Source organism: Amblyomma mixtum, chromosome 5, assembly GCF_055824585.1.
Source record: "Amblyomma mixtum isolate Tamu chromosome 5, ASM5582458v1, whole genome shotgun sequence".
NCBI classification, from domain to species: domain Eukaryota; kingdom Metazoa; phylum Arthropoda; class Arachnida; order Ixodida; family Ixodidae; genus Amblyomma; species Amblyomma mixtum.
Window position 1 is genome coordinate 116,675,416 of NC_143016.1, and position 12,842 is coordinate 116,688,257.

General features: G+C 47.4%; 1 protein-coding gene across 2 annotated transcripts in view; it reads right to left on the minus strand.

The window, feature by feature from the left end:
- Positions 1–416: 416 nt before the first annotated feature.
- The window catches only part of LOC149343429 (uncharacterized), an 88,716-nt gene continuing 76,290 nt past the window's right edge, over positions 417–12,842 (minus strand). For both annotated transcript variants that reach the window (XM_089545917.1, XM_089545918.1), the window contains exons 8-13: positions 12,553–12,601; positions 10,848–10,934; positions 8,942–9,086; positions 8,686–8,832; positions 7,847–7,950; positions 417–6,259 (exon numbers count right to left, since the gene is read on the minus strand). In XM_089545917.1, coding sequence (XP_089402043.1) covers positions 6,109–6,259; positions 7,847–7,950; positions 8,686–8,832; positions 8,942–9,086; positions 10,848–10,934; positions 12,553–12,601 — 683 coding nt within the window. In that variant the 3' untranslated portion in view covers positions 417–6,108. The remainder of the gene's footprint in view (positions 6,260–7,846; positions 7,951–8,685; positions 8,833–8,941; positions 9,087–10,847; positions 10,935–12,552; positions 12,602–12,842) is intronic.

The following is a 12,842-nucleotide window of genomic DNA, read 5'->3' on the forward strand; positions in this document are numbered from 1 at the left end:
TCGATCCTCCTCCTAACGACCACTCAATCCTCCTCCTAACGACACTTGCCCCTCGTCGCACGCTGTCACCAGATGCCCCCCCACGGTGCGTCCCCGCACCCTCCTCCTGTTCTGGGAAGCCACTCCCTCCCGTGTACGCTTCTCAGCTCCCTCCTTTCTTCGGGCGGCCAGTTCGGCTCCTGCCTCGGTCGACGCTGGTCGCACCCTCTTCAGCTTTAAATAAACGAAGTCTAAAAGTACCGTGTGCGTCTTTCGCTGCATTCAACACAGCGACCGGACACGACATAAATCTTACTGGCAGACCTCTTTGCCTTGGTTTCATTAAATTTATACGTCTAATAGGGACAGTAGGAGCCCCGAGGGCACTTGATCGAGGCTTTATCATCATTTCTGCATAAGATCCACACCACGCGGACTTTGCGGACACTAAAGGCCATCTCTGTTTTATTCCATCTCAGAAACGCTTCCAAAACATCGCTAAGGAAACAAGTGGCAGGGGAGCAAACATGCATGAAGGCAGCATCGCGTCTAGAACAACATAAAAGGCTTTTCTCCGATGGCCGGCTGCGACCCTTCGAGCTCCAGGTGATGTAGAGCCGGGTCCTTCTCCGTGAAGCACGCCTTGCCCCTTGAGAGCTAAGCGCATGGTAGACAATGTCCCCGGCGTGAGGAAGTCAAACAACTACATACACGCACTCAGGAAAACAAGCACAAACAAATAACACGTGCGTAGTGGCAACGCTTTCGGCGTATGCACAAAATTCCTTCGTATGTACAAAAAGAAAAACAAAGGACTATCTGTAGAAAACAAGGAGACTACTCCACAAAAAACTCCCATAATTACCAGGCTAGAGCTCAGTCACACGAACAGATACACTGTCAGTATTGAATAAGCGCTCTCTTGTATTGTTAAAGCTCTCAAAACATAAGATCAGGATTGGCGCGATGGCGGTGGTAGCGAGGACTTCTGACATTTGAGCTGGCAGCGATAGTTAAGAAAAAAATAAAGACGCTATGATTCGGTGATCACACGGCCTAGAGGCAATAGCGAAACTGAAGACTCCACTTAGGGTTTGTATAGAAAGCATATTTACACTATGAACACTTTTATTTTGCAACTTCTAAAGTCACCGGAAACGCGCGTGAAATACATGTGGTCGCTTAACAACGAGAGCTGGTGGGCTTTCCAACAAGAAGAGGGATTAAGAAATGCATGACTCGTTTGTTGTCGCAGATAAACAGCTTATGTGTGGATGTTAAACATTTCACACAGTGTGCCTGTAAGGCGTGTCACGTGTCATCGCAGCGGTCGATAACGAGTACAAGCTCATGGCGACTACACACCCAGTCGGAAAAAAAACGACAGAACCATGTCAAAAATACGACAAAATTCTTTGTCGTAACGACAGATATTTCTGTTGTTTTGTAGTGTTTTTCTGTAGTACTGTAGTTTTTTCTGTCGTACTTTTCTGTGGTCTGTAGTTCTGTAGTAATTACACGAAATTCGGTTCTTACTTAAAGTTTTTAGCGACAAAACATTACAGAAAATCTGTTGTAATGACAAACTTTTCTGTGGTGTTTTTCTACTGGGCAGTAGGCAGGCACAGTTGTTGCTGGTTTCTGCTCACCGAGGGGGGGGAGATGACACGATCTACCTCGACTTTCTAGTAACACGCTTTGTTAACGGTTTGTTCCTGCAGTAAACAGCCAAACAGTGGAAGCTATACTCCCCAAGGAAATTGAGCCAAATGAAGTCAAACTTCACTGTACGTTTCACTCGATCTCGGGAAGAAGGACTTGCAGTCGAAACATATATCTGCAACAGATTTTCTGCTTTGTCAAAGAAACCACTAGAATAGATTAGCGCTATTCTCACCTGTCAGGAAAGTAAATTTTGCTTGTGGGCTTCTTCACAAAGCACGACAAACCGTTCGCAAAGAAACTTGCAAGCAGAACAAGAGCTCAGAAGCTCGTAAGACAGTGGGGGAAAATGTACGCATGATGGCGTTGAAAGACATCATTTCCCTTATATTTCCTACTGCTCGCAGTTATATTGGTAGATGGTCGTGGTTGCGCTTTTGTTTGTAACCCCCGCACAATTAGGCATGTCGACTTCGTGCCTACCTGTGTGTAAAAGGTAAGCCCTATTGTTTAGAATATCTTGGTCATCAGAGGACATATTTCGGTGATCATGCACGAAATACGTGCGCTGTCCCCCTCCTTAAGTGATGGGGATCGAGATTTATATCGCAGCTCATCGCTATTATTCTACCGCATGCGCCTCTGGCCACAGCTTAGGTACTGTGTCAGTATAGTACTGTGATTTCCGACAATGGGATGTAATTTCCGACAGTAATTTCCGGGGGCCTGTAACGTATAATCAACCGTGATGTGTGGAGGTACCATGAGGGTAATTTTCCTTGCGTCGCCCGTGTATTCTTATCTAGTACTTGTTTTTCGCATTGTTTCAATCACTTAACGTTGTGAAGGGCTATTCTCATTTCTTCAAGACCAGGTATAAGTGCGTATAGTGGTGCACTACGCTTTATAGGAAGTAAGTTCTGAGACAAAATCTGTACAGTAAACTCTGTAAAGCCCTACGAACTGTGCATTCTGTAGGAAGTGACATTTCACTAAAAATGTAACTAAGTGCTCTATGAAATAGAAGAGCTCTAATCATGAACGACTTAGGGCGTTAATAAATGCGCAGATGTCCGAAAATATTCGTCTCTTCAACTGTGTGCATGAACTAAGACAATTTCTTGGCCAGAGTTAAGCAGCTAAGTGTGAAGGTACGTAGACCGATTTTGCAACAAGTTCACAATCTAATGTGCGCTGACGCTTATGCATGGAAAACGGGCCGCATATGCTAAACCCTCGAGTGGAAGTGACCAATCACTTCTAGAGACTAGAATGCGTGTCGTGCCAAAAACCTAATGACCACTAAAACCCCACTGGACGTCTACAGGACGTCTACAGGACGTCTTAGAGGTCCCCAAGACGTCCAAGGCAGTTTCATTGCTCACTGGGAAGCAGGATTCAACAAGTAACTAAAGCTACTTCTTTCACGACTATTTAATTCATCACTATACCATTTAACCTTTGATAAAAGTAATAGCGTACTGAATCTTACCAGAACCAACAATGGCAGAAAGAAATGTTGCACTCAGCTTGTTGCTACTCCAGGTCGGTAACTAACAAAGCTTTACCTGGGTCCTGAAATGTTCAGAGCATACAACATTTTTCCTCTGCAGTAATATGGAAAAAGTAGATGGTGTGGGGGGGGGGGGGGGGGGGGCATACAGTTAAGAGATTTCTTAGACTCAGCGGTTTCTCATTCTTTTAGAAGTTGCCGAAGCGTGTTGTGCAGAGGTCCGGAATCAACCAAGTCAGCGCTCATGTATTCGATAGGTAAGCTATTCAGAAGCCTCCAATATGCCTCCGTGTTACAAGCAGCTCATCCCTTTGACGGTCATTGGTCATAGTTCCAATGTAGCTTTATCATTAAATTCTTTCTCCACGTCACGGTACCGTTAACGCACGGACTGCCAGCTCAACAGTTGCGTCCCTACTTGTAGACGAATAAGCTGTTCCCCGAAGACCAGTGAGACGAGCAGAGGAAGCTCGTGTGCCGACTCTTCAACTCTCTACACCAGTATCAATGCGCAACTCGCCAAGTTCGCTAATCCCTTGCAAGTTTGAATTCGATAAACTTCATCCCTGATAAGGAGCCTTTGGTCTAAACGACTAGAGATGGGAGAGGGGACGCCACTGTCTGAGGTACGCCGTGGTTGCACAGGGAGTAAAGTAATATTGACATATGTAGACCAAATATGTGAATCCTATTCGCTCAGAATTGACATATTTGAACCTGAGTGCAATTAATGACGCTGATCCAACAAATCAATCAAGAAGCAGGGCGTCGATACGAACACTTGCGACCGCAAAGAACTTTCCGGTCGTGTGTGCGTGTGTGCGCAAGGACCTGAGGGTCTGTTAAACCGTCGAGCATTCTTCCTTTAAGCGCGAACAGGTGAGCGTTTTGAGCCTGTGGAGAGCTGGCCATCCATCTGATAAGTAGTGTTAGGTTCCTGTGGGAGGCTCTTGATATGTCACCCTCACGCTGTACACGCAGTATAAGAGCTCATGTGGAGGTAAAACGTTAGTGTCGGTCTTGCAACAATGGCTGATGGGAACGTTTCCGAGTTCGCGCTCCGCGAAATTTTTGTTGGCCTTCAGATTTCTATCACAAAAGTTTAGAAAAGCTTCGCGGTGCGCGCACTTAGTGCGACTAAAATCCCCGTCTAAAATCTCAGACTGACTGACTCGATTTTCACTTAAAGGCCTAACTTGGAAGGAAGGCTGAATTTCTTATATCATGCACCGTATCAACCATACCTTGATACAAACTTTCCAGGCATCGAAGGCCCTACTAGCGGTATCTCTTTGTAGTTAGCACAGTCCTTTTTGGCACATCCGCGTATGTACATGTACGAATGCTTTACAAAGTATTTTCTTTCCTTTTCCTCAAATCCCCTGATACTGCCGACATGGAATACCCGGCATTTCAATTCGCCAATGTTAGGTACACATTTGTTTTCCTTGAATTTGTAATGTTATATCTATCATAAATACATATATCTTCATCTACCGTAACATTTCATTTATAACAATAAATATATTTGCAATATAAAATAAGGGCTTTACGCTGCTCCTCTCGCGATTCTGAAGAGAAACGTGTGTGAAACAGTAGCATTCGCAGAGATAACTGAGCATTCGCACACTTTAAAGCACGCGATTCCTCACCTTTAAACCAAAAACAAAGGTTGAACGACCACTAACATAAACCAGAAGGCAAAACATTCTAGAGAGAACGCAGACCTCAGCGGATACAGCACACGCACGCTAACAAAAGTAAAATCACAAAGAAAGGAACGCGTTATCTACAACGGATGAGAGAGACAGGTTCGGAGCTGCATTGTTGCAAAGGCAGGCGATTTGTGGCCGTACGGCTCAACAAACGCGTGACTTCAACACTGCACTCATGCTGAGAGAAGGACGGTCTCCCTGTATCAATATAATAGTGAAACGATTCGCAGCAATTCGAACTAAGTCATAGTTCTTGTCCTATAGACAGCAGTATATCCACAGTCACGGCATGAAACTTCGGCGGGCCTCAAAAACCGCCCGCACTTTGTTTTTATACGTATCACCGACGCCACCTCTTGTAGTGCAGCCAGGTCAGTTCCAGCTCACAGGTCAGCCCACACAGTACCGGCACAATGCGTTACAGAACACGTGACGGCTCCTACGCGGCTTGCGCAGGCATCTTGGCACCTTGTGCGAACAGATTCAAGGTGTCATAGTTTCGTAGTTTCGAACGCATTGTCCTCTGCATGAAGGAGATATCCTCCGAGTCCCATGAACGCCTTAAGCCCTTCACCAAGTGCAAGCGTACCACAACGCTTGCCGTTGGATCCGCCGATGAGTGTGTTTTCTTTGGCTGATATCGGCGCCACAGGTGAGATAACGTAACGTTCAAGATCGGACAGTTCACTTCACGTGCTGTCCCACCTTAAGCCCTGGTTTCCAGAGCATTACAATTCATAATTCCAAGCTCTATTCATACCAGATGAAAGAAACACTTGGACGGATGTACTGCAGACTGTAAAGCTATAGTGAAATATCGTCGAGCACGGAAGAACTTCATGGACAAACCCAACTTGAACGCCCCACTTGAAGGTTGAAGGTTTATGTGGGTCAGGCTGACAGGCAGACAGCTGACTTCATGAAGACAACCGCCCTGTTCGTATACGGCACACTTGCGATCAGACGCACCTCACCAGAAGGCCGTGCTGTCTTCACGAGGTCTTCCGTGTTTTCCTTGTCCAGATAGCGCGCTTGCGTAAGCGCTGCTGCCGCATGTTTGACGATCACAGACACGAGTTTGTGCATGCTGCAAAGGCAGCGGAACGTAGCACCGTTTGTGCAACAGAGGTGGTGAAAGCGCACAGACTTGTTCGTCAAATACTGACATGCGCGCAGCCGATGAAGAGTCTACGTGCACGGCACGTAGACCGTTCACAGCTTCAGCCATCACTGAAGGCTTTAGTAGTGATAGTCGGTGTCGGACTCCGCGTAGTCGTACTCGTCGTCGTCCAGGCGACCCTGGCGGCCTGTGCGGCACCGCAACGGAGCCGTCAGCTTCTCCAGGTTTGGCGACAATTCGTCCTCGTCCGGGTCGTAGTCGCCGTACAAGCTGCATAGAACACAAAAGTAAATATGGACAAGAAGAACAGAGGAAACAGGAAAGGAAGCGACACTGCAGTTTCTTGAAGCGAGATGCTATCTTTTTATGTATCGCCAACTAAGACTCCGAATCCAGATTTTAAGACATTGGAAAAGGCAAAACCATAGCGAATGCAGTCAAAATTTCTCGCGATATCTCAGGTAGACATGACAGAATGACCAGCTTCGATGGAAAGAAAGCGGTAGCAAGCCCGGCTCTGTTCGTATATCAGTGCCATTCTCTGCTTTTCTTATTAAGACGAGCGTATCGACAGCATTTGCAGCGATGGCGTAGAGGTAGAGCACCCGCCTCGCGTGCAAGAGGACCGGGGTTCGAATCCCGGTGCCACGCAATTCTCCACCGGATTAAAAAAAAAACTCCGCGTGTCGATGGAATTGCATAACCAGGCTTGGAGTGCGGCCTGATTTCGGTGACCAGAACCGACAACGCACTTCCTCACCAGAAGAGCATTCGGCCACCCTGGTGTAGTACTTGGCCACAACCTTCCATGAACAAACCAATAAACCCTCGGCTGATGACATTGCCTTGCTAAGCCACTCAGGACAAGAACTGCAAAGCATGATCAATCAGTTAGACAGGCAGAGCAGAACGGTGGGGCTAAGAATTAACATGCAGAAAACCAAGGTAATGTTCAACAGCCTAGCAAGGGAACAGCAGTTCGCAATTGGTAGCCAGATGCTGGAAGTAGTACGAGAATATGTCTACTTAGGGCAGGTAGTGGCCGCGGATCCGGATCATGAGAGGGAAATAACTGGAAGAATAAGAATGGGGTGGAGCGCATATGGCAGGTTCTCTCAGATCATGAATGGTAGCTTACCAATATCCCTGAAGAGAAAAGTATACAACAGCTGTATCCTACCGGTACTCACCTATGGGGCAGAAACGTGGAGGCTAACAAAGAGGGTTCAGCTTAAGTTAAGGACAACGCAGCGAGCTATGGAAAGAAAAATGATAGGTGTAACGTTAAGAGATCGGAAGCAGGCGGAGTGGGTGAGAGAACAAACGCGCGTTAATGATATCCTAGTTGAAATCAAGAGGAAGAAGTGGGCTTGGGCAGGGCATGTAATGCGAAGGCAAGATAACCGCTGGTCCTTAAGGGTAACGGAGTGGATTCCAAGAGAAGGCAAACGTAGCAGGGGGCGGCAGAAAATTAGGTGGGCGGATGAGATTAAGAAATTTGCGGGAATATGGTGGCCGCGGCTGGCGAAGGACAGGGTTAATTGGAGAGACATGGGAGAGACCTTTGCCCTGCAGTGGGCGTAGTCAGGCTGATGATGATGATGATGATGATCGACAACTACTTACAGAGAGTGATGCTTGACGAAAACTTGGCGGTCACAAAGACTTAACGCCTACAAATTCAATAGCACACATTCAAGGTCAGGCTAAGCAGTAGAAACTGGTTACCAGCCGAATGCTCTAGTAACACAGTAAGGTTTCGAGCAATAGACCTGACTATCATGTATCATGTAGCAATATGTGACCGCTGCGGTTTCAAAGCCGATTTCACGGCGGCGTGATCACGAGCACACTTACAGTTCGTGGTTCTCAAAATTTCCTTCTTCAGCCACCAGGAGCTCGTACTCGTCGGCGGCATAACGGTCCCAGTCGGAAATTTCCAGTCCGTCTCCGTCGTGGTCCTGACAAATACAAAACCCACAGTTAGTGTTAACACGAGGTGATTACTACCGGAATATCTATATAAGCGACCAAGATAGAAGGTTCATTAGTTGCTAGCGTAATATGGGAACGGTACTGAGGGAAAGCACTAGAGCTCCACCCAAAGCCTAATTTTAGGCACATATCAAACAAAGCATTATTCGCAGTGCCACTGGCTGAACCGCAGTGCGAGCACAAGGGAAAAAAGAGATATGGCAAGTGACGTAAGTATATCGTAAAGCAAATGGTGAGCCCTCGCGGTCCAAGCACACAACCCTTGCACCAGGAAGTGAGGCGCCCGGCTTTATACCACTTGCGTGGAGTTTAAAAAGTGGGCCCGGGTTTTCTATAACAGACGATAATTTGTTTCGCAGACCACAACGATGCTGGTCTGTATTCAACTCCGCCAACAGAGACCATTTGACAACGACAGCTGTTTGTAGGAGTTTCACAGAAGAAAACAGCATCAGAGTCTTAAGACGCCGTAGCCGAGTACCTCGCATTTTCAGCGTGGCCGCGCACATCGACTAGAGCACAAACACAGTCTATATGTGAGCGTGTCACAAAGCGAACTTGAACGGATCAGTTGGACATGAGGCAAGGCGATCATGTAGGCTTGCCTCTGCGAGAAAACCTATTTCGTTTTTCAGTGAGACTAGAGTGAATGTGCGCTCATTGTACTATAGGTTCCCGTATACAGTGCACAGTGTTCGTACCCGCGAGGCGAACGGGTCGCGCTGCTCGTGGTCCAGGTACTTCTCGAGGTTGAAAAAGGTGTCGAAGAAGATGGGCGTCATCTTGCACCGCTTCAGGTCGGCCAGCGACACCTTGCCCTTCTGCCTCGGCTGCACCATGTCGAGCATCTGCACAGCCCGTCACCGTGAACAGGAGGCTGTTAGCATATCACTCGGAGCAAACGGAGGCTTGGAAAGCCGAGGGACGAAATGCTCAAAGGACACGCTCATGGCGTACCTGGCAGAGGCAGTCGCTGAAGGGCAGAGTCTCGATCCCCAGTGCCTCCATGCGCGTGAGTTGCTCCTCGTAGAAATACTCCAGCTCGTACATGGACAGGTATCCGTCGCCGTCGATGTCCATGCACCGGAACCAGTACTCGATGCTGCACGGTACCCACCCAAGGAGGAGAATGTTTTATGTCGGATTGTCTGCCGAGTGGCGCCCACAAGCTATTGCGGTGTGTACAATAGCTTTGAGCAAAAGAGTACACTCTAAACAGAAAGGAATAAAAAGGTTGGGGGGGGGGGGGGGTAAGCTGTCTAGTGCACGCCCTTTCACTAGAAGACAACTTACTCCCTTTTTACTCCCATATAGGCGTATTCTTGTTAAGAGTGTAGGAATGGTAAAGCTTTAACTAATGAAAGCCTAACCTCCGGTGAGCTCACAAGAGGACAGTGACGTCTTTGCGTGCTCATGCTACAGCCGTAACGGAGGCTGACATTGCCTGGTATGCAGACAAAGTGCCGACTACCGGAATTATAAGGCGTTTATTCACTGAAATAGTTTTTTTTTTCTATCCTAAATTACTGATGCCCACTTGTGAGCGAGCACGGAGCGCTGAAGCTTTGAACTCTTTTGTTGAATTGGAATGACATTGCGCTAGCGTTAATTTGTGGGGAGCTTGGCGTCGGTCCGTTAGCTGAGGCTATTTTGTTTGAGGAGTAAATTTACTCCATGGACAAAATGGCAGCGCCGCCGCCGTCCCCAAGAGGCACATTTCATCGGCCCAATATTGGACGTGCACTGGTAAAAGCCGGTCCTGCAAAGGACCAGAGTAAAGCCATCAATTTCCAATACACTGGGCTAATTACCTGCGCCAGTAAAGCAGCATGAGGTCGGCTAGACACAAATCCGACCATTCGTCCTTACTTTACTCGCGGAGTGAATTTCCTCCGCCTGTAAAATGGCGGCGAAGTGTCGGGTTCGTTCCCAGCTTACCTCAGGCTGCTCCTGACATGACGGGGAGCATGGCGGCGCTCAGCGGAATGAAAGCCTTTCGCTTCACGATGAATCAACCTTAGTTTCCTCGCTCTGCGTCATGCTAACAAAAAACGAGTGGTCTCATTTCGTTCGTACCGCAAAGTTTCATCGGCGAATTTTTTTTTTTAAAAGCACAGTATGCGAGTACCGTACCGCGTATCATTTGGTGCAGCAAAAGGATGCGTTGGAAGCACGTTCCTACTATTTTTTGCACCGCTGTACATAATACTAGAACATCATTCAACAAGCACTGACTTAACATTGAACGTCGCGTAACGAAGTCAGCACTAGGCAAAGACGAAAGGGGAGGGGGGGAGGGGAGGTGTTTGTCAGTGTTCGCTTCGCATATGAAACAATATTTGAACGTCCCGTTCCTTCCGACGCCTCGTTTCCACTCGGCGTATCATTAGACTGCGCATAGTGGGTAATCGGGTACTAATGCTGAAATCAGATATGCTTCTCTGCTTTTTCTCAAAAACATCTGTGATGCGCACGAAACGAGACACAAGGAAATCCTGACGTACCACAATAGGTTTTTGTCTGCCTGGCAGACGGACCGCGAACGAAGGAGATCTCATCGCGATGTTAGTAGCTGTCATTTCGAAGATCGCCGCCACGTTTGCCGCACGAAAAAGGACAGCCTGGAGTCCGCTATGGACAAATATTATAACCATCTGTCCTTCTGTCCCAATCTTGCTCGCAAGACAAATTTAGTGCGCGAGTGAAATGAGGACAGGTGTCTAGGGGACTAAGGGTAAATTACTCCGCGATCGAGTAATAAAGTTTTAACAAATGGGCGTCCTGGCGACAAACGAGATCACTTCGTTTCACTAAAAATGTTTCACCAAAGAGCCGCGAAATGTTAACGTATTGCTAAACGCACCTCCTGGGATGCCTCTTGTCTTCCTCGGACATGATGAACCAGACGAATTCACTGTAGCTCATCTTTCCTTCCTTCTGGACGGGTCCCCTGATGTGCACGGAAGAACACAAGAAATCGATGTAAGAACAAAATGAGTACACTCACTTCGCATACAGCCATCCGTGTTAATCTTATGCTCTGCGCATAGAATTCACGGGAGTCACTTTAGGCGAAGCATAGGGCACTATACAAAGCTGCGGGGCTGCGCATGATCCGCGTATCTCAAACAGCATGGCTCATTATGGTAAACAAAACGCCACGTGCAAGTCATCCACAAGTATCCGCACTTATTCACGTGACCTGCGTGCGCACATGCAAACACTGTAGCAAATACAGTCTAGCCCGTTTATAACGAAGCCACGTATAGCGCAATAGCGGTTATAACAAAGGGATTTCAATTTCCCATTCCCATTTTTGCATTTTCAATACATTTTGGGTCCGGTTTTAACGAAGTAAATAAGAGCGCGTCAGCGGATATAACGAAGAGATTTAATACCAACCGAAAAATAATCTGCCAATCAACACATTTTTGCGTCCTTGAGGCGATTTTTTCCGCGAAAATAAGAGCAAAATTCGGCTGACGGCGTCCTTTCGTGGCGTCGTCTGCTCTCCTGCGGAGCGAAAGGTTGCTTCACTGCATCGCATGGCACGCCGGTCTCGTGTTGCGCCGTCCTTGAACGGCGTCACGGCGTTGAGCGGTAGAGCACGCCGCGCAGGGTAAAATGTAAAGAAGAACAGAGACGGTTTTTTGTGCCTGCGGGTCTAAGCTTGTGCCTGCGGGTCTAAGCCACATGGACTTCGTTTTCGCCGACGAAGACCTTGTTGCCACCGAGGACTTGACGACTGAAGAAGTTGCCGGGAGTGTCATGGAAGAGACCTTGGCGGAGAGCGCCTCCGACAGCGAATGCGACGATGCTAGTTGTGCCCCTAAGCCGGTCACCTCCGCAGCGGCCATCGCAGCTGTTGAGACGCTACGGATGTACCTCGGGAGTCCGGAGTTCGACTAGATCTTTGGTTCGCAGTTAGATGGTATGGAAGCCGCAATCTTCGCGAACCGTGTTCAGGGGACGCTGGACGACTTCTTTCAGCGGCAATAAATCGGTATGCCGATGTTTGCATTTTTTTTCGTAGTCCGCATATTACGAAATAGCGGATATAGCGAAGTGATTTCCGATTCCCGCCGACTTCGTTATAACCGGGCTAGACTGTACAACAGAAAAGTTTCTGTCGTCACAACAGATTTTCTGTAAAGTTTTTGACCAAAACTTGTAAGAACAGAATATTTTGTAGCAACAACAGAATTTCGAGTAGTTTCTACTCAAAACTAGTACGGAACTACCGAAAAATACTAAATTAACTAGGCTACTAAAGATAAATAAAACAAAACAACAGAAAAATCTGTCGTTACGACAAAGCTACAAAATATTTTGTGGTATTTTTGACACCGGGCGATGCCGTTAACAGGCCACGCCCCAAATAATTTCGTGCTTGTCACAGGTACTCTTTCAACGTGGACGAATTCGCGCTCAAAGTGCTCAGCACGATGAGAGTATACAAAGGGGTGTGTAGCACTTCAGAAGTCAACGAGCGGAAAACGTGAACGATGGGCTTTCAATGTAAGCGCACCTTAGCCCTACACAAAAGACGACAAAACAGGAGCGCTCACCGCGTGACGGCGCCGGAGAAAATCCTGTCGATCATCCGCATGGATATGGCTGTCAAGTAAAAGAAGCGAACAGTGGTCAGGTTATCACGATAAACAGAAGGTGAATTAAGCAACTCAGGATATTGGACAGAGCTGCACTCAAATAGCATCCTCAAGCCTAACGCAAATCTTCTCACTCTTTTGATAAAGCTATAATAAGGCAGATATGACCACACGGAGTAAGGAACGCCGATCTGTCTTCTTGCACTTATATGGGCTCGAACGAGAATAGAACTGAAACACGACGTTTC